At 40.3% G+C, this 22,892-nt stretch overlaps 1 protein-coding gene across 5 annotated transcripts in view; it reads left to right on the forward strand.

The window, feature by feature from the left end:
- Positions 1 to 22,892, forward strand: part of FAM184B (family with sequence similarity 184 member B) — a gene marked incomplete at its 5' end in the record, with an annotated part of 96,630 nt that overhangs the window by 10,659 nt on the left and 63,079 nt on the right. For 2 of the 5 annotated variants that reach the window (XM_081045924.1, XM_081045927.1), the window contains 2 exons: positions 4,123 to 4,250; positions 7,527 to 7,653. In XM_081045924.1, the coding sequence (XP_080902050.1) occupies positions 4,216 to 4,250; positions 7,527 to 7,653 (162 nt within the window). Of the gene's footprint in view, positions 1 to 4,122; positions 4,251 to 7,526; positions 7,654 to 12,065; positions 12,213 to 22,892 lie in introns of those variants that run through there. The other 3 variants (XM_081045925.1, XM_081045928.1, XM_081045926.1) reach the window with 2 other exon arrangements.

Here is a 22,892-nt window from a genome sequence, read left to right on the forward strand (position 1 = left end):
TGAGCCTTTGGTTTAATGCAATCACCATAATTAGGATAAAGATGGGCACATGTATTTTCTATTTATGGAACTATTTATCAAAGGAATGAGGAAACAGGATTTATAAACAGTGGATTTATTAATGTTATTTAAAGATATTGCTCTCTCTCGATACAGGTAGGCAGCCTCTTTTTGTTGAAGCTGTCCAGATACCTTGAGCCCTGGAAACCACAGTCAGGTCTTTAAAACCCATCACCTTCCTAAGAGAAGGAGAAAAATACATGGCAGGATGAGGGCAGATGTTAGGCCAGCTTTAGGGGATTATCCTCCAGGGCTCCTATCACAACTATCCATCTAAAAAAATTTTTCTCGAATGAAAACTGTTTTGATAATACAGTAGATTGTTAAAGTAATTTCGGAACCTCAGAAGTCACTTGGGTTATTTTCTTACTGGACATCTCTATAATAAATGATTCTCTAATTTTGACTCCAATGTGAGAAAACTCACTATCTTTTGAAGCAGCCCCATTCGTTTTAAATACGCTTCTTAGAAATTTAGTCTTGCTTCTGACAACATTATGGAATGCCTACTATAACCCAGAAACTGGGAGTGTGAAATTAAGTAAGATAATATACATAAAAATTAGTTTTAAAACATTGAACCAAGATAAATTATTCCAAAGTTTTTGGCCACTGATGCCCTTTATGCTCTCTAGGGTCACATTAAAACTAATCCTTATACTGGCCCTTAAATATTTGAAAGTAGGGCAGCCATCCAAATGTGTGAGTTCATGCAGAGGGCACATTCCAACAATTAAACCCCAAAAGGGAAAGTCAGCTAAGGGAATAGATAAATAGGCATTCTGCGCCTAGATTTAAGTTGTATATGCTAAATTCACAAGATAGTCGCATACAAAGATCAGGGCCAGAAGTATTTTGCTCACATGCCTGGGTTATATAGAAAAGCCCAGAAAGTCTAGATAACTTCTGACTTTATGAGACAACCTTGTGCGAGCTGCTGGCATCCGGGTCCATCAATGAGCAACATCCACTGGACTGAAGGAGCTTTACTGGGTGACACAAACTACTAGCCATTTCTTTGTCAACCTGGTGTTATCAAAAGGGAAATCTATAGTATATCTTTGTCAATTTTAAGGTTTAGGTAATTGCTCTATGTTTGAGTCTGATCATTGTATACAATTTTCTATGTTCTTTCATTTGGTAGCAGCTGTGGGATTATGCAAACGTTTCGGACGTGAGACCAAGAAAATGGCCAGGGTAAGGATACCACAGTGACCTGGCGCTTGCTAGCTGCCCAGCTCCCGTTAGCTGTGAGAGCTATGACCAGCTCTTCTCAATGAGATACAGGAAAGGAATGCCTGATTTATAAATAATTTAAAATAGTGTGGCAGGCAGACAGTACCAGAGTTGTTGCTTGTAAAAGGCAGAGTCAGTTTAAAATGTTAGTGACAGATTAGGGTTGGATCATAAAACAGTAAGTTGACTGGCGTTTGGGCAGTTGATTTGGGAAGACATGACTGATACATGATGCGAAAGTTCCTGGGGTCATTTGGAAAGTGATGCCCTATTTCCTGGAGTAGGACATAATCAGTCATCTAGGAGACTATATCCTGATCAGCCAAACAAGATTAAAACTGAGCTCCAAGTACACATAGAAACCGAGCTGTTGTGATGTCAAGATTTCCACAGAAACCAGATGGAAGAGTCTGAAAATAAGTGCTGCAGTTTGTAAATTAAGGAGCTGGTAATGTCTTCTTATTTGGGGGTGGGAAGGAGGGAATTATGTTTAGATTAACTGCTAAACCCTTAATGCTACCCTTCCATCCAGTATCAAGTATAAAAACTGACACTAGTATATCAACTAGTGTTTTACAATGTGTTGATTAGGCAATGGTCCAGTGGGGGCAACTTCCTGTGGGAGGTACCCAAACAATAGAAGCATTCCAAGGCCATGGCCATCTCCCATCAAAAAGACCCTGAGCAACCAGAATGACTTGATAAGGCGGCAGAGCTCCGGTGACACAATTAAGAGGCCAACCATAACCCGGAGACTAAATTCCTACAGTAAACGCATTAATGTTGGCCAGAGCCTATGCATTCCACAGGGCCTTACCGCAAAGTGGGTTATATGGTGTTAGGCCTGGCTACCTACCTGGTAATAATGCACAATTTGCCAGTGCCTTGAATGCTTTGGTCCAGATCCCAATTTCCTTTCTTAAACCTAGTTAGTCACTTTCTCCTTATGACACGTTGTTTTCTTTAAGTGTGTTGGGTTGCCAGATCTAGCAAATAAATATACAGGGCACCCAAATAAATTTCAGGTAAACTATGGAATATAGGGCATATTTATGCTAGATAAACAATTCATTATCTGAAATTCAGATTTAGCTGGCATCCTGTGTTTTATCTGGCAGCCTTATAAATGTGTTAGGGGCATTGATTAAGCCAGTTGTAGTTGTGTAGTTGTTGCAAGGAAAGAGTGGTTCTTCCCAGTATGTGCAGTTTTCTTACTTCCATATACTTACTTGATGGGGGACAGGGAGACTAACACAGTTGACCAAGGTTGCAGAGAGGTGGAGAAGGAAGCCCAGCTGCAGATGCAAGAGTTTTTATAAAAGACATTGTATTAGGCTAAAATAATCAACATAACCCTTAAAACATTTCCAGACATTTTTATAATTTTTTAATGCTGTCTTGGTAATAGGTAGGTTGGGTTTGTTGGTTTTTTGTTTGTGTTTCAAGCATAACTTACTCTTTACCATGAAGCGAAAGAGTAAGAGTATTACTTTTTTTTTTTAATTTAAATACTTGATAGGTAGCACAGTTCTGGAAGCCATTCTTAATTACAGAAAAGGTCCACAAATTTGGAACATGCATCTTTTCCTTCCAGGACCCCCAAAAGACTCAAGGATTTGAAGCACAAGTTACTCTGGAAGGTAGAAGTGAACAGCAAAGTTCGAAACAAGGGGATTATTTGAAAGTTTATGTTTGCCTTCCTTTTGTAGCGAAGTGACTATCCCTCATTCTAGCCAAAAACTGGAGGCTTATTCTCTGGAGAAATTGAACCAAAGTCCCAATTAGACTTAGAACTGGGGTGTGGGGGAGAATGGTGGTGGTAGTGAGGTGCTATACTGAGAACAGAAAGGCCGAGAATGTCGGGATTCTGAACATCATGAGGCATCAATCCCTTTTATCCACCCAGCTACGTGACCTGGCAGCCAGGCTTATACCCAGCTCTGCCCACCCCATCCAGAAACATGAACAATTAAAAACACAGCTTGCCACTTGATTATTTCTTACAGTGAAACCTAGAACCCATAAGCCTGCTCATTTATACACAGCTTTCAGTCACTTGAACTCATAATAAACTGATAGCCAAGAATCACTAGATATTTGAGGATACCTTCAGCAATGTAAGATGAATACCAAAACAAAAGAACCTGGAAAAAAAAAAAAAGGAAATAATACAGGGAACATAAAACTCCCAAAGAAGCAATAATATTCTCAGAAACAGAAGAATGTATTGCATCCGTGAGATAACAGCATGCTATACAGAATGAATAATCAGAGTATTGGAAAAATAGGAGAGAAAATTAAACATTCAATAGATACATTGGAAGATAAGATGAAGAAATTTCAGAAAGTGGAACAAAAAGGCAGAGATGAGATGGAAACGAAGAAAATTAGAAATGGGATGTAACATCTGATTAATAAAAGCCCCAAAATGAGAGACCAGAGAAAGGAGGTGAAGAAAAAACAGATAACATTTCCGCAAAATGTAAGACATGAGTCTCCTAAACTAAAAAGGTCCCTTTAGTGCGGCACAGTGAATTAAAAAACACACAAGAGCATATATTTCAGGATACTAGGGTTAAAAAGGATCCTAAAGGCTTCCAAAGGGGAAAGACAAGGTTTACATGAAGGGCTGTTTTCAGAATGGCATTTATATCTTGGTAGCAACACTGGACGTTAGAAGACTGAAAGCAAGGCCTTCAAATTTAAGAGGAAAAATTAATTCTAATCTAGAATACTGTATCCAGACAATCCAATCAAGTATGGTGCTAAAATAAAGTTTAGACTTACATGGTCTCAAAATTTTCCTTACCATGTATCCTTTCTTAGGAGGCTACTGGAGGATGTGTTTCACCAAAACAAAGGAGTAATCTAAGTAAGAAGTCATGGGATCCTGAAAACAAGATCTCACAAAGGAATGCAATGAAGGAAAGTTCCCAGACTGACTACTATGTCAAGTAAGTAGGATGGGGGTTTCAGGTAGAATATCTCTAGAAAACTTGGAACAAAGTGTTTGGTATATGGAAAATGTATGAAAGAGTGAGACAGATATTGGGAAATTAGGGGAAAAGAATAAAATAAGTACATAGGAATCTAGGTTAATGATGAAATGAGGCAATTAGAAGTACACCAAATACACACTTTTGAAGGAGTGTCACTGTGTCACGCATCTGAAATTATAATTTATTATAGTTTTAGTAGTCAGATTTTAGAAGTTCGCCATTAAAAATATAGTACAATTGTAGTATCATCAGCAATTTTGATTGATCCTCCAGGCATCATACTCAACAATTGCAATAGGTGCTTACCTTCGATAAGATGTAACACTGCAGAAAATCTTTTCAGAAAAAATATTCAATAACATTTTGTGAAAGGAACTTTGTTCCTTCGGCAGATCTCAAAATTCTTTTATTTACAGAAATGATGCATATAATCTACAGCAGTACTTTTAACAAACTTCATTTAAATTTTAGCCTCTGGGCTCAAAAGCATAAGGTATTATCTGCTTTAAAAATAGTATTTTGAAATTTCATATTTTTCATCTTCCATACTGTTTTTGCTATCAAGTTATAGTTATATCCAGTGATAGGTCCATAATATTATTAGCACGTAACACTTTAGATTTTTTTACTATGAGTTGTGGTTGAGGGTTTTTCTATACCATGTTTATATTAATATTACATAATCTCAGAATAAATTTTGATTTAATTGTAAATGATTATGTGTGGTGATGTTTTTTCTGTGTCATCAGATCTATTGAGTAAACCATGCCAGACCTATTCTGCTGCCCTTTTTTCCTAAATAAGGGGTAACATACCTACAGTGAAATATATAAAGTGCACTAATCGTAGGTAGTTGATGGTTTTTCACATATGTATACACTCAGATCAAAGTACAAAAATTTTCTGATTCCCTAGCACTCTTTCCCAGTCTATATAGCTACCCCCAAAATACCCATTCTTCTCTTCTAAAGATCAATTAGTTTTGCTTGTTCTCAACTTCAAGTGAATGGGATCATATAGTATGTATTGTTTTATGCTTGCCTTCTTTGATCCGTGTAATATCTGATTCAACCAGGTGTTTGTATGTATCAGTGGTTCATTTTTTATTGCTACAGACTTCCATTGTATGAATATGCCATAATTTATGTATCCATTCACCTGTTGGTAGCATTTGAATTATTTCCAATTCAGGGCTATTCCACATAAAGCTACAGTTTTCTAGTCCCTGTGCTTTTTTGTGAGTATGTGTACTCATTCCTCTTGGGTATACAACTAGGAGTGAAATTGCTGTGTCATAGGGTATGTTATGAAGCAAAAACACGTAGAGGGAAACACATAGAGGGACAAGGCCTATTTGCACCATTAAAGCAATTCTCATTGTGGGGTCTGGTACCATCCACAAAGCTTCCTGAAGTGATTGTTCAAAATGCCTTAACCATACCTGCTATGAAACTAAATCAAAATTTCTGATGTGGAGGGTCATAAATATTCATTTATAACAAGCTCCTGATAATTTTTATGGTTACCAAAATTTGAGAGGGTCCAGCTCTATCAATATTCTGGCCTGTACTTGGATTTGTATTGCTGAGACACCATAAGTGATTTAAAAATTTTAAAAAACAAAACAAAACAAAAAAGCAGTGGTCAATTCCAGAAAGGGAAACTAAGAAATGGCTATGTTGAAATAGTCAACCATGGGTCACCCATATTACCAATATAATTCAGTTTAAAACTTTCGAGTTTCCATTGAATACCGAGCACTCTGCCGCTTTGTAATGAAGAGAATTAAAAAGCTTCAGTTCCATTCCTTTTCTGAGTGTTGGAGGGTTCTATTATTTACTTTGAACTCTAGAGAAAGAGCAAAAAGGCAGCAGCACCGAGCTGTCAGGTTCATACCCTAAGGGGAAGTCTAATGTACTTTGTTTAAGTTGGTTGTTCAATGTTTCAGGTATTGGGAAGACTGCTTGTGCCATTGAGTGCTCTTAGTCCATATACTCAACTTTTCTTGTGTTTCACACCTTGGTCACCACTAACAATTTTAGGTAGGAAGATGTAAAAAATGACTAGCTATGCTAGAAGCCCTAGACTCGTATTACCCACAGACCATTTCCTAAACGATTTGTGGAGTTCATGGTGATCGTATTAATGTTACTATAATCTGGCTATAATTGCCACAAAACATTTTATTCTAAAATGCCATGTTCCATGGTGTTATGCTGATATATTGTAATTTCATGCTGATATATTGTAATGCTGATATACTGTAATCTCATGGGCAAATATTGCTATTTTGTGACAAGTGGGTTTTGTTTTTATTTTCTTCCTGTGGTTATGAGATGGAAGACCGTTTAACGAAACCCTGGTACTAGCTAATATGTGTTAGGATAGCAATAAAAGCATAATGCCAGTTTAAGCTGTGCTCATTTCTTGAATTGTTCACTCAAAAAAAAGGAGGATGTTTAACAGAAAACTAACTTTCAAAAATGAAATGATATAGGCGCTTCATAGAAATGTAAAACCATGAGAGCGTATGTTAGGGGCATGCAAACTAGTGTGAAAGATGAGTAAGAATAAGTTAGGCAGGGTAGGGAAAACAGCCTTCTGTGTAAAAGGGTTACGGGAAATACTCAAGAATGCGATCTCATTTTTCGATGAGTAATGGCAGTATATTAGCAGTAATAACGATAGAGTTACTGATTAGGAAAAAAACTGAGCAAAGGCTAAAAGATTACCTTCGTAAATTTCCACTCAGGAAATCACCTAAGGCGGCATTTAGACCATCAGTGTGGTAAAGATGAATTATTCAATACCTGTTGGGACTACTGCTTAGCCATCTGGAAAAACATAAGTCTGGATTCCAGCCTTACTCCATATATCAACATAAATCCTAGCTAGATAAAAAATGTAAGTTTTTTTTTTTTTTAAATGAAACCATAAAAGTGCTAGGAGAAACTAATCTTGGATGGGGAAGGCCTTTCTAAGCATGATGCAAAAGCCAGAAAATGTAAGAGGGAAATATCAATACATAGATTTGCCTACATAAAAATTCAAAATGTTTATGGAACATAAGAAAGCTAAACTACTAACTGGGGGAAATGTTTGCAATGTTTATTATAGGCAAAGTGCTAAAAGCCCCTACAAAGAAAAATCTTGTAATAAGTGTTAAAAATGGCTAAAGAAGACGATTTATTATAGGTGATAAAAACAAACTTTATTTAACCTTTCATGAAGGGAACAGTCTCCATCTGGAGAATGGGGCGGAAAGCGAGAAGCTTTTATAGGACAAAGAATAAAGAACAAGGAAGAGAAAAAAAGGAAATATCTGATTGCTGGGGCCACAGAGTCAACCTTGTTCGAGGTGAGTAGGAACAAGGAAATGAGTACACAGCCCAGAGTTGGCTCGGCCTTTGGGGATTGGCTTACTCGATACACTGCATTTCCGGTCAGAGGCAGCATTTTTAAGGACACAAAGTTATCCTCGTTTCAGTTTGCTGACCTGGCACCCTGGGCAGGAGCAGCTGCATCCTGGACCTAGAAAGTGATTTCAGCATAAGGAAGAAAGCAGGCAAAAAGCAATGCACAAAAGGTTTAATTCCAGCAACTAATCAGGTTGTGGGAAGGTGTTCCAACAGCCCTACTAGTAAACAAATGGTGTAGGCGACACACTCTTCACTTATTTGAACATACCTGAAGATCAATATCGGCTAGTTTGGGCAAGGATGTTGGAAAACATGCATTTATGTGCACTACTGAGTGTAAATTGGAATCACTTCTGGAGAACAGTATAGCAAATATATCAGCATTTAAAATTTGCTTACTGTTTGAAATGGGTTTATCTGAGGATTGATTCCTACGGAAATACTTGCTCAACTGTGCAGAGATCCATGTGTGATGTTGTGTAGGAGTTCTCTTGATGCAATGGTAACCTCCAAATACACTCTATCAGGCAGGCTATCCCAGAGGTCATAGACAGGTCATAGACAGGAGAGGTCATAAACAGGAGACTCCCAAATTAAGATTTAAATTAAGATGCTCAAATCACTTGGTTTGTTGAATCACTTTTAAATAGAAGTCAATTGGAAAGTATGGTAAAGGTTAAGATACTCAGGATAGGGTGCCAGGGAGGTAAAAGGACCACATTACCTGAATCCTCTGATGCAGTGTTAGGCCTGCACCAGCCTTCACTTCTGAGAGTGCAGTTATGAGAACCACAGCTGAAATTGAAAAGGGGGGCTGAAGAGATGGAGGATACCCAGGACATGCTTGCCCTGTCAGAAATGTGCAGGGGCAAGAATGCCTGGTCACGGCCTGCTGACAGCCATGGTTTTTATCTGTGCTTCTGGGGCAGAACATACATGGGACCAGAATGTCAACAGCGAATGGCATTTTAGAGATGATGTAGCTGTCACCTGAAGGTAGCATCATCTTTACCTGACAATTAGGCCTTTCTGTCTTTTTCTTGTAGTAACACTCTTGTGTGTTCCATCTTTTTAACAAAAATTCCATTCTATATCGTGTTACAGTATACTATCCATACTTAAGACATCTTAAGAATGCTATCTTACTTGAGTTTCATATAGCTTCTTTGTCTTTCCTGTCCTTTAAACAATTGAATATTCTCATAATACAGCAAACATATATTATAAACACGTGAAACATTTTGCTTAAAATATAAAAAATTGTTAAATAGGGGAAAGGATAAATATTGTTGTAGATAATGGAATATTGACTGTTTAAGAATGTACGCATAGATCTTTATTGGCAAAAGAACAAATATGTCCATTTCATTCAAAAACATTTTATATTGAGTAAATAAGTTTCTAAATGTTTCAGAAACATTTACAGAATCCCATTTATGTTTTAAAACTACATATATGTACATAACATTTTCTGGGTGTGTACAGAGATGTCCAAAAGGATCTTCTCAAAATATTAACATTTTCTTTGTGGGATTTGGGATGATTTTTGCTTTCTTATCCTCTTTTTTTTCTTTGTACTGTTACAGCTGAGATGGGAGAGGTACTACAAGAAGCTTATATGTTCGTAATCTAAAGAAGAAATAATTATGGTTTTAAAAGTGTCCTATTGCCAGCGTTGAGCTCTGGGAAGAGTAGCCTTTGAAGTCATATAGACCCAGATCCATTTAGTAGCTGTAAAATTGGTTTCTGAGCCTCTCTGAGCTTCAGTTTTCTATGGAGGGTGAGGATAACAAGTACCTTAGCGGAAGTGTGAAGACATGCGAAGGGCACAGCACAATGCCAAGACATTCGTGGGCTAATTCTGCCACCCCCATATTGGATAGCGTGCTGAAGCCTCTTCTGCCCTCTATTTCATTCCTGATAGTGTGACTGGACCTACTAATCACAGTGCTAGGAAATCCCAGTAGCAGACTCAGTTTGTGGCTCCCAAATTACAGTGGCTGTGGTCCACCAAAGGCTGGTAAGGGAAACTGGTCTTTCCACTGCCTTCCACTATAAAGTTGAGAGTATAATATATCCCACTGGAAAATATTGTGGCCCTTGGGCCTAATAAGATCATATTTAAATAACCGAAACTTGGGTTGAGACTGCAGCATGATGAAACTTCAGTGTGTGTGATCGTCTAGGGCAGTGGTTCTCAATCCTGTCCAGACCCAACATTACCTTTCTGGTAATACTCCATGCTGCTATTTTGAAGTTCACAGGTAATTTTTTAAATTATTACACACGTTTTTAAAATCAGTATAATTTCTTGACAGTGATATAAGGGAGAATCAAAAGGAAAATCATTGTAATTAAATCGTATGTCCTTCAATATAGAAGAGCTCTGGTGTGGTTAACTTTATGACGATGTAGTACAAAGATGCTCACACTGTAGGTAGGCTCGCCATGAATGAGGCAGTTGTAATACAGATGTATTGGATTGGCAACCAAATACCATGAGTCACGTGGCCGTTGATGATGGGATTTTCCAAAAAGGTGAACAGCATTTGGTCAAGTTCTGGACCAAAAAGGCTAATTCCCCTCTAGTTCAATCAGCAACCATGGGTGAAGTCCTGTCAAATTTAGTATGTATTAACATCCTGCAGAAAATGCTCTCAGTATGCGATTTGGAATTAAGTAGGGAGCTTGTGGAAAGTACAGATTTCTGGACCCCCCAACTGCAGAAGAGTTTTGACTCAGGGAGTCTAGGATAGGACCAGGAGTCTGGGAAAGCCGCCTGGTGGTGATTCTGATTCAGGCATTCTGTTTTCTAAATGAATTGGGGGAAGGGTAGTTGTTGTAGAGAGGGAACCTTAAATAGTAAAGTAGGACCCAAAAACTCAGGTTGGTCATTCCTATGTAGAGTAAGGTACGGGGGCGAAAATGAGGAATTTGGAATAAGAATATCTCCGTTTCAGACATAAGTCTGTTACATGTAATTGCCAGACTTGGTACAGATTTGGACTTGGTACAGATTTTTATGTTTCCTCATCTGTAAAAATGGTTATTGTTACCTGCAGTGTGAAGGGATGGGATTGTGGTTTCTGAGACCCTTTGAAGCTTGTTTGCTTTATTTATCAAGATTATTAAAACCTGCTATAAGGCAATTGGTAAAATGAAAATATAGTAACCATGTTAATTGCTTACGACGAGGCTGTTATTCACACTTTCTGAAAATCTGCATGGGGTGCTGTCACTTTGCTAAAAGCCGCTGTTTAAAATCAGAGAAAGCAAACCACAAAGAAATTTGGACCACTAACCTCCACTCATAAACTAAAAGACGCAAGCTCGTAATCCGGGGGTGTGGATACGGCCGAGCCACTTCTCTTTCACTAGGCTTGGTTTCCTTAGACTTGCAGCTCCATCTGTTACTCCATTACTCGTCCCTTCCCCTCTGCGCCCTCCTTTCCCACAGCCGCCCCCATCCTTTCTACCTTCCTGAAGACTTTCTTCGCGGTGCTCCGGCTCTCACACTACGCGTTCTCATCCCAGGTTTCAGTCACGCGCTTTTCTTCCGCCGCTTCGGCTTCTTCCCTTTGTTTGGGGATCTCCGGCGATCCTCCCGCAACGTCTGGGCTCCTCCCCAAGATGGGGGGGGGCTCCCTTTTGCAGCCCTTGCGGGAGCCCGCACTGTGCGCCCCGGTCTCCCGCACCTCCTCGCGTCCCTGCCACTCGCTGTCACCTCCCTCACCCCTATCTTGTCCTCCCACCACCACCTCCGCCCTCAGCCCCGAGCTCCGAGGCCCCGGGCTGAGAGAGGAGCCCGATTCCTCGCCACCCAGTTGGCCCGCGACGCCTCACTAGGAGAGCGTCCCCGACCGCGCGCGCCGGCTGCCCGAGGCCGAGGCCTGCGCTGCGATGCCCACCACCCGCCGGGTGCGTAGCGGCCGAGTCGGGAGACCCGGCGCCACCCACGTGTCCGAGAGCGCCTCGCCCCGCCAGCTCCGAGCGCTCCGAGGCCAGCGGCTCCTGCTCTCGTGAGCTCTGCCGCTGCAGGCGAAGCCCGCACGGGCGGGGGAGCGGCGCGCAGGTCGCGAGCGGCCAGGGCCAGCCCTTGGCGCCTCGCCACAGGGTGCGGATGCCCGCAGCGCCCGCGACAGCGCCGGAGGAGGGGGAGTGGACGAGCAGGTGGCGGGGGGCGGCCACCCGGGGAAGCGGGGACCACGCGGCGGTGCGGGCGGCGGGACTGCAGTGCCAGCACTCCCGAGAAAGCCCCCACGCTCACACGTCCGCGCGCGCGCGCGCACGTGCAAACCGTGGGCAGAGAGAACACGAGCGAGAGCCCTGGAGCGCTGGACGCGTTCTAGCGATGGCTTCTGCTCTCAACAGCAAAATTCACGCACCCGGGAATTGCCAGGGCTCCAAAGCTGATGCCCACGGTGGCGCCGGCTGGAGAATGGACTCTGACCCCGAGATGCACGTGAAAATGTGCAAGAAGATTGCCCAGCTCACCAAGGTAAGGTGAAGTGCTGCGGGCGGGCGCGCTGCGCGCCCGGGGCGCCCGGGCCGGGGAGGGAGGCAGCGCGGACACGAGCTCGGGAGACCCAGGCTGAAACTTCGTCTCGGACGCCACCCGAAGGGGAGCGATCCTAAATCTTGGTGCTTGACCTTCGAGAGGCACCATCCTAAATAAAGCAACTGAGGAAGAGGATCCTTGCCTAGGAAACTCCTACAACCTGCGTGCTGAGCGGGTGGTCTGTGCTCCCGAGGTGGATACGTGAATCCCGTTGAGTCGGTGCCGGTGTGTGTGTGTGTGTTTCCTCTGCCGGCTCTGCTCAGGTGACCATGCCTGAAACGTGATTTCATTCATCGCAGTACTTTGCAGTCGAGGAGGTCATGTGCGCTCTATTTAAACACTTGGTTCATTTATTCCTTCATTCAGCAAATATTTGAGTCATTTGTTAAGTGCCAGCAGCTTGCCTGGCACCGTACTAAACCTGGAAGGCAGCCCAGGGGACTTACTATCAAACTGGGTGCGGACGTGTGTGGGAGCGTAAATGGGGAAGTGCACGATTCACCATTTAATTGTGCGATTACAAAGGACCTTGGGAGGTCAGCCAGCCCATCTCCTCACCTCATCCCGGGGTCCTGATTGAACCTCCCCCGACTGTGGCGTCTTCCTTCCGAAGACCGGCGACAAGATACCACTCTGCGCTCTATTAACCCTGTGTGACTTCTTGTTGGGAGCTCCTTGTAGCCGTTTCCCTTTCGTGTTTCTTGTGTGGAGATGGAGAACAGCATCCGCCTCTGGCTTCTCTACAAGGTTCCCAGGGCATGCATTTAGTTGTTTCCCTTCAAGTTTCCTTCTGATCTCATAGTGAATTCCCGATCTCATGCCTGCGAGTGGAAGGGCAGGTCCCGGTGCTGCCCAGTAGTGTATGGAACACGCTCTCGTCCCTATCTCCCTCCCACTTCCTCACACCCACTGTTTTGTAGGATCACAGGCATTTGCCAGGAGGAAGAGAGCACAGACTTGGAATTGGACACTGCCTTCTTCCACCCCCCTCCCATTAACTTCTCCGCATTCTTTGCACGGGAGCCTGTGATCTCTTTAGTCAAGGGTGGAAAAAGGGGAATGGAGATAGTCCTTGGAGGCTTTGGCATGTGTTGCTGGCATTGCTGATCTAATCTATATTCATCTAAATAGTGACGCTGACCCCAAAAAGTATTGATTCAAGGCACTAGGCACAGTGTAGGTCATCTCTATCTCACATTATCTGAAATATTTTTGGAGAAACAAGGTTGGTGAAAACACTAAAAGGCACTATTATAATCAGTTGCTATTTCAGTTGCTATCATCAGTTGGGTATTTCAAATTATGAGTGCTATAGAAGTAGAAACAAAGGATAAGTCATTATGGGTTAGAACAGTTAGGAGAGATTTTATGGAAGAGATGAACCTTGAATTCGGTGTGAATTTATGGAGTATCTACTATGTGCTGAATATTGATGGCATAAAACAGTTATACAGGGCCCTGCCTTTGTGCATGATAAACACATAAACAGATAATTTCAATATGATGTAGTAATCATTTCACTCAATATAAATGGCACAGCAGACACGATCCTTAGTACATAGTAGAGGGTATTTCTCAAAGTATATTCTGCTTTAGAAATCACAGTCGATTCTTATTATGTAGTGGCTCTTTTTACCATTTTTCATACTAATTGTTTAAATTATACATTTTTAATATTGATATGTCACTTTTCTTTTGTCTACTGTTTATATGTCATATACTTTTTTATTTATGTGTTTAATCTTTCTATAAGTTTATTTTCATTGTATCTCTGGTATGTGAATTTAGTCCATGTGCATTTATTGTGATTACTAATACATTCAGACTTATTCTTACATCATATTTTGTGTTTTTCAGTTAGCATCCTTTTTTCATTCTTCCTTTTTCTCCATCCCTGCCTTCTGTTGGATTAGTAAAATGATCTGTATTCCCTCATTTTTTACTGCTGGTTCTAGGGCTTTAGGCTTTGTTTCTATTTTTCTCAAAGTTGTCTTCTTTTTGAACATACATACTTAAATATAATTTTTTCTAACAAAGTTGTCATGTAATTATTTCTTCCTACCAAAGATCTATGCATAACTTACCCATATAACAGCCCTCCCCTTTCTTATCTTGTCATCATTGTCTGGAGATTTTTACTTTTTTTAATTTAAAAATTGTTTTTATAGCCAAGAGTTGATTAAATTTACTGACATTTCACCAATTCTTCTATTCACTATTTATTTTTTCTTGAATCCAAAGCCTTCTCTTTAGGTTCATTTTTCTTCTAGTTGAAGTTTCATCCTTTAATAGTTCTTTCTGTAGAGGTCTCAGTGGGGGGGATAGAATTCTTTGTATACTTGAAATTGTCTATTTTTCCCTCTGTTGAATGATCATTTATCTGGGTATAAAATTCTAGTGAACAATAGTTTTCCCATAGCACAATGATGGTAGCACTCCATTGTCTTCTGGTACTAACTGTTGCTGGTAAGAATTCTGTTATCAATCTAATATCCATTCCTTTGTAGATAACCTATCTTTCCTTTTGATATCATTTAAGTTTTTTTGTTTGTTTATATTAATGTTCTGCAGTTTCACTAGAACTCTCTAGATGTTAGTGTACTTTTTATTGTGAACTCATGTGCTCTCTTTAATTCTGGAGAATTACCAATGATTTTCTCTTCAAATAATGTTTGTCTGCCATTGCCTCCATTCTCTTTTCTGGCACTGCCACTAGGTGAGTGAGGAAGCCTCTCCATCTATGTCTTGAAATGTTATTAAAAATCACTTCTGCCTCTGTGTTGCATAAAGGTGAATTCTTTAATCCTGACCTCCTATTTGCCTAGTCTCTAAATAATTTGTCCAGTCCAGAATTTTTCCCATTTATTAAGTTTTATAATTTCAATAATTATATTTTTCACTTCTAAGATTGCAGTACTTATTTCCTTTCTGTCTGATTTTGATAACTTCTTAATTTTTACAACTTTATTGAAGTATAATTTACATATCATAAAATTCACCTGTTTAAGTATGTAATTCAACATTTTTTAGTGAATTTACAGAGTTGTTACACCATAACCGTAATCCAGTTTTAGGACATTTCTATTACCCCAAAGAAATCCGTCCTTTGTACCTGATTTGTAGTCAGTCCCCATTCCCATGCAAATGCCAGGCAACCACTAAGGTACTTTGTATCTCTGTGGATTTGTCTCTTCTGGACATTTCATATCAATGAAATGATACAACATATGGTACTTCCATCTGGCTTTTTTCACTTAGTTGCTAAATCTTAGCATAATGTTTTTGAGGTTCATCCATTCATTCATTCATGTGTCATTCATTCATTCCTTTTTGTTGCTCAGTCATATCCCATTGTATGGGTGTACCACATTCTGATTACCCATTCGTAGACACTTGGGTTTCCACTTTGGGGCTCTTGTGAATAATGATGCTACAAACCTTACCTTCCTGTGCAAGTCTTTGTGTGGACACAAATTTTAGATACCTAGGAATGGAATTGTTGGGTTCTATGGTAAATTTGTGTTTAACTTTTTAAGAAACTGCCAAACCATTTCCCAAGGCAACTGTACCACCTTACATTTTCCAGCCTACTTTCCCAGGACAATCTAGTGCAAGCCTATGCACCCAGTTCTCCAATCACAGTGAAGTACAGTTCTTGCCTTACTTCACCGTACACTCCCTTCCATCTCTATTTTGCCTCTTGATGTTTCCTCTCCTGACATGTCTCATCTCTAAAAGTTGAATCCTAATTATCTTTTAAGTCTCACTTCCCCCAAGAAAACCTTTAAAAATCCTCACTTTTGTAGTTAATCACGTATTATTATCAATTAGTTTTGTTTGTTTTCATATTCATCTGCTTCTCCAGAAGTTTATACAATGCCTGGCACATAGTAACCCTCAGTAAGCTTGTTAAATTAAAGTTGCCCCCCACCACACAGGTTTGGTTAATACTTCTTTCCTAATACTTTTCCCTCGGATATTGTTGATTTGTATATAGTGGATTCCTTAAAATAAGAAACTCCTTAATTTATTCAAAATCCTTTGCACTTGGTAGACACTCGATAAATGTTAGTGTAGTAAATAAATATTTATTGACACAGGGGTCCAAAGACCAGGATGCCCCTGGAGAGCTTTTAAAAACACACCAGTGAGATGACAATGAGATGCAATGCCTGAGCCTAGACTGGAGTCTATATACTGAAGGGAAAATAAATGCTACAAGGACATGGTTGGGTCAATTGACAAATTGGAATATGATGATAGAGAAAATAAAAGTGTTTGTATCGAAGTTAAATGTACTGGGGTTGACAGCCTCACTATGGCTGTACATAAAAATATTTTTGTGAGGAAATGCACTTTGAAATACATCTTACTTTTAAGGGAGGAAGTATGATGTCTTACTCTTAAGACATTTTATTTCATAAATAAAATAGAATAAACTTTAGAAAGAGAGCAAATGATAAAACAAATGGGACAAAAATGTTAACAGTAGGTGAATCTAGGTAAAGGGTATGTGGATATACTTTGTACTGTTCTTTTCCCCCCTAAGTTTGGGCCTTATTTCCCCCTAAGTTTGAAAATATTTCTAAATAAAAAGTTAAAAACAAAACCAAGAAACCATACAGGGCCCTAGGCCGCATCTTAGAAGAAGAGAGAGTGAGTGGTGGCTGGCACTGCTGCTTTCTCAAAGCCTCTCAGAGCTCTTCATGTTAACATAGCCTAAGAACCACTGTTTCAGAGCAAATGAAGGTTTAAACAGTAAAGTGGGCACAGAGGAGTTATTTGGGACCACAGGAGGTTCCAAATGCATTCCTGCCCATTAGTCACTGAGCAGCTGTCTCGGCCGATGGACTATGGTGGTATCACAGTGTTTGTTTTACTTAATAATGGCCCCAAAGTTCTTCACGTAACTTTTATTACAGTATATTGTTATAATTATTCTGCCTTATTATTGCGACTGTTAATCTCTTACTGTGCCTAATTTATAAATTAAACTTTATCATAGGTGTATATGTATAGTAAAAAACATAGTGTACTTAGGGTTTGGTACTATCCATGGTTTCAGGCATCCACTGAGGGTCTTGGAACAAAACCCCACAGATAGAGGAGTTGACTGTTCTGCGGATCTTTTGTTTTTTTTGCTGGGGAGTTCTGGAAGTCAGAACTTCCCGAACTGGAAGAACTGCAAAGGGACAGGACTGCTGCCCAGTTGTCAAAACCAGCAACCTGGCACAAAGCCAGCCCTTCTGAGAGGCCAGGGCAGTGTCCTGAGGCAATGGGAGGGGTGATACCTGCTGCCATAGGAGTCCTCAGCAACTGGCTGCCACTCGAGCCCTGTTTTCTTTTCTTTCTTTTTTAAACATTTTTTTATTAGCTTCAGGTGTACAAAACAATGTAATAGACATTTATCATTTATACTCCTCACACAGTGACAACCCCCCACCCCACCTACTACTCCTCTGACATCGCACACAGCCGTTATATTTCCACTGTGCTCTATTCTTAATGCTGTGCTCCACTTCTTATAACTATATATATAAAATTATAGTTGAGAGAGCCCTGTTTTCATGGCTTGAAGGTGTGGAAGTTTTATTGCACCCGCTGACTCCCTTAGCTTTTCTGAAAAACCCCTCCTGCTTGCAGGAGCTTGTTTGGGGAGATATGTAAGCATTTCCATACCAGTTCGCCTTAGGAGTCTAGATTCGAAAACTGCTGATCTGTTTTAACAAGCCCTCTCTGTTGGAATCTTTTAATTTAATGATGTGATTCATGATGGAAAGACGGGTATCTCACAAAAACCTTGCCATAAGCAGTATGAAGAACACTTTAAGCTGAACCCTACCAAGAGGCTGCCACTTTTGCATATCCCTTCAGGTCTCTGCACTTGGCCCCAGCCTTCCTCCAGTCCATCCTCCACACAGCAGCCAGAGTGCTCTTAAAACTGACTCAAACTCTCTACACTGCTGGTGGGAATGTATAATGTTGTAGCCGCTTTGGAACAGAGTCTGGCAGTTCCTCAAGCAGTTTAAACAGAGTTGTCATATTCACTCGCAGTTCCATGCCAAGTTGTATACGCAAGAGAAATGAAAACCTGCACCCACACAAAAAACCTCTACATAGTATTCACAGCAGCATTATTCATAATAGACAAAAAATGAAAATGAACTAAATGTCCATCAGTTGAAGAACGGATAAATAAAATGTGGTACAAAGAACAGTGGGAGATAGCGGCCAAGGGAGGTAATGCTTCTTCTGGGGTAATGAGAGTATTCTAACATCCACTGTAGTGATGCTTATACAACTCTGTGAAGAAACTGAAATCCACTGAATTGTACACTTTCAGTGGAAAATTGTGGTATAAGAATATCTCAATATAGCTGTTAAAATTCAAACAAACAAACAAACAGAATCTTGTCTTTCTCCTGTTTAAATCCAGTTCTGAAGCACGTCCTGGTGATTTAATAAATCCATCTTCCTTCATTCTCCATTTCCATCCCCATCCTAGTCCACGCCACCTTCACCTTGGGTCCCCACCCCCTGCTGTGGCCTCCAGACAGGGCTTGTGATCCACCCTTGCCCTCTCACACACTGACAAGAATGATTTGTTAATCATAAACCAGGGCATCTCATTTTTCTGTTTAAAACCGCCAACCGCTTTCCATTTCATTTGGAATGAAATTGGTTTGCCTAGAGTAACTTCTCTGTGTTGGTCACTGGAGGTGGCTGCTGTTGGCTTCTCAGCGTTATCTCCTCGGCCACACCGGCCTTCTCTCCTACCCTCATATGTGCTTGGTTTGTGCTGCTCAGAGCCTTTGTCTTACTGGTTTCTTCTGTCTGATTCTGGCTCTGCTGACAACCTGGCTCAGATGTCCCTTCGGATAAGGTCCCAGCTTAGCCCTGCCACGCTGCTGCCCCGCCCCTCTCTGAGATCCCCTCAGCTCCAATATGCTGCTTCCAGTTTTCCTCTATTATTTATTGCTTTCTCTTCTCCCCAGAGGAAGTTCCATGAGGGCAGTGATTTCTGTCTGCTTTGTTCTATCCTTTACCTCCAGTGCCTAAGACAGTGCTTGGTGAGTGATCAGTGCCAGATGAAAGTTCATTGAGGGGCCAAATGAACAAAAACTCTTCCTGGGCCTCCTGTTTCTCCTAGGATAAAATACCAAAGTTAAAAAAAAAATTTCTCTCCCATTCTATTTTTATTTTTTAAATTAGTTTTAGGTGTACAAAACAGCATAGTGATTAGACATTTATATACCTCATAAAATTATAACCCCAATAAGTCTTTTACCCATCTGACACTACATAGTTATTAGAATATTATTGACTATATTCCCTGTGCTAGAATATCAAATTTTCACTATGGCTTATGTACGGTCATCTTGTGCGAGAGCTGGGGAGGCCCCGTTCTCAAGGCCAGAAATCAAGAAGTGCTAGCCCCTAATTTCTGGTTTTCTGAGCACAGTAGAAAACTGGACAGATGTGACAAATAAATGAACTTTCCTCATTCCCTCCCAGGCTAACATCTGGCTTAGTCATTCCCAGCCCCTAACCACAGGTACAGAGTGTGACCAAACTCGGTGCTTCCATTTGGTCAGATGCAAATTCCTTCAGGACACCAGCATTACAAGGTAAAATAAAAACGACAATGACCAATCATACACAGAAAACACACCCATTTTAGAAAAGACAAAAACACAGATAAGCCAAAGAGATTTTTAAAGCATCCCCAAATCCATAATAACTATGGTGATATAATAACGAATGGCATTAGAACCTCTGTCCTGTTTATGCCAGGATATATATATATATATATATATATATATATATATATATATATATATATATATATATATATATCTACTATACTGTTTCCCATAGAAATATCAACATATAAATTTTAAAAATAGTTATACATTACTATTGTGTTACCCAGCTTTTTGCCCATTTACAACAAATCTTGAACTCTGTCATAATTTTTAATGGTTGTGTTAGTATGCCATTGTATGAATAGTGTATAATTTCACTTCATTCATTTAAGAAACATTTACTAAGCACCTGTTATGTGCCAGGTAAAACTCTTATCTCATGGACCTTACAGGCAAGAGGAGTAGAAAGAGTATGAACAAACAAAATAGAAGCCCTTTTATTCAATGTCATTAGGACATTTTGAATAATTGAAAAATGAAAACCATAAAAGAAAAAACCTAGCACATATATAACATAATATTATTTCAACTTAAAATGGATCAGCAAACTATGGCCCACAGGCCACATCTAGCCCACTTCCCATTTTGGTATTGGCTGTGAGTTGAGAATGGTTTTTACATTTTTAAATGTTTAAAAAGAGATAAAAAAGAAGAATATCTGTTTACATGCGAAAATTATATGAAATTTGAATCTGAGTTCAGAATCCTTCCAAACCTTTAAAACTTTTTACTTCTCTGTCACACCTAATTTGATACCAGTTTTTTGTTTAGTAAGTGGCCTTTATTGAGTCTTTCTAAAGCATTCAACCTGGTTTTCGTAGGAACAACTTGGTTTTTACATTCACATAGTTGGTTTAATATGGTGTTGAATTACATCATTACCATAGTAAATACCACTGGCATAAACAGGTAACAAGTAGTGTAAACAGAAGTGTGATGGTTTTCCAGAGAAAGTATAAGGAGTATTAATTATCCACGTGTTGGTTGAATAGAGACTGATTAAAAGAACTTAACAAGTTTTTATACAAAAATTAAATTACCATTTTGATATGCTACCAAACAAGAAGTACAAAAACATTGAACAATCAAAGAAGGTTCCCTGAGATGGGCAGGGACTATAATGAGTGGACATTTTGGTTGATTCCAGTTTTTCATTATTATAATCAACATGGATACACCCTGGACTGTATCCCTGCACACTTGCTAGGTTACGTCCTTGAGATAGATTTCTGTGAGCAGAACTCACCTTTGTTACAGGTAGACTTCCATGAAAGAATATCAGGAAGATTGGAAGAGGGAGACCTGGAGAGAGGCATATTTAGCAAATAATTGAAAACTGTCTAATGGACAAGATGTACTGAGGTCCTGACTTGTGAACGGCAAAGCTTGCCATTTTAAAGGGCATTTTCTACAACTCTCTTCTCTTACAATCCGAACACTGGAACACTCATAGTTATGGAGACAATGGCATCATTGTTTTCAAACTGTAGTGACATAATCCTGGGCTCAGGCTGTCAGTTCACATTATGAGTGTTTAATGGACCTATTTGAAGTTACTCACTATATCCTGAACCTCCAGGGTAAGAAGATGTACCTGGAAAATGCTTCTCTCCCTGCTCAGTGGGATGCATACTAGCACACCAGCAATTCTCCCTGTCTTGTCTGTGACTCGTGAGGAAGCCTTTTTCTTACCTGTGGAAACTTCAGGTCCCAAAGCATAAAGACCTACTGTGAATCTCTGATATCCTCATCAGAAATAGTGTTGTCCCTAAATGATGAACGTCAAAGTATTACCTTGTCTTGTACACCTGAAACTAAAAAAAAAAAATTATGTTAACAATGAAAAAAAAAAAAAGAAATAGTGTTGTCCCAGTGTTCTGAGGGAGACGGGGTATAAAATTTTCCTAAAAAGATATGCCCCTGCCTGCTGAATCTTGAACAGCTACCGTAATAACTTTGCCCCTTGAACTTCAGGCTCTCGTTTTGTTAAAATTGCAAGCCCAAGAGGCTGTTCAGTCTTTTTTTGCTGCTTGCTAACTGTGCACGTGGCCGATGCTGTTTTCTCTTGATAATAGCTGTGGTAGACCAAAAAATCCACCACACACACCCCCCCAAAAAAAACAAGATATCAAATCCCTGGAATTTGTAAATGCTGCCTTATTTGGAAAAAGGGTCTTTGAAGATACAATTAAGTAAAGCATGTTGAAATGAGATTGTCTGGTATTATCCGCGTGGGTCCTAACTCTAGTAAATGTGCTTACAAGAGAAAGTCAGAGGGAGATTTGAGACAGAGGGTGAAGGCGGAGGCCGAGATTGCAGCTGAGCTGCCACAAGCCATGGAACCCTGGAGCCACCGGAAGCTGGAAGAGGGAACAAACAGATTCTCCCCCTCAGGAGGGCTCGTGGCCTTGCAGTCACCTTGATTTTGAACTTCTGACCTCCAGGACCGTGAGAGAACAAAGTTCCGTTGCTTTAAACCACAAGTTTGTGGTGATTTGTTATGGCAGCCATGGGAAGCAAATACACTGGCTTTCTATCACAGTATCCCATTCACCATTGCTGCAGGCGTCTCCCTTCTCAGAACCCTCCGGACGTTCTCTCCTTGATCATTGTTAGAATCAACTAGGGAGCTTTTTAAATTTTTTTAACACACATTCAGACGAGTGAATTAAAACCTTTGGGTGGGGCTCAGGCAAGTATGCATTTTTAAAGCTCCACTGGTGACTGTGACTCCAGCCTGACTCTAAAATCACTGCAAAGGGCGCGGGGCCTCTGGTTTGTGTACGTCCTGGTCTGTATGACAGGTCCTGGTCTGTTGCCCAGCACTGAGCTCGCGCTGTCTGGTAGCAGTGAGACTATGTGTTTGTCTTATTTCCTCTACTTCTCCAGAAGCTCTTTCGGCCACTTCTGCTCA

This window comes from Rhinolophus hipposideros (assembly GCF_964194185.1).
Source record: "Rhinolophus hipposideros genome assembly, chromosome: 1".
Classification (NCBI taxonomy): domain Eukaryota; kingdom Metazoa; phylum Chordata; class Mammalia; order Chiroptera; family Rhinolophidae; genus Rhinolophus; species Rhinolophus hipposideros.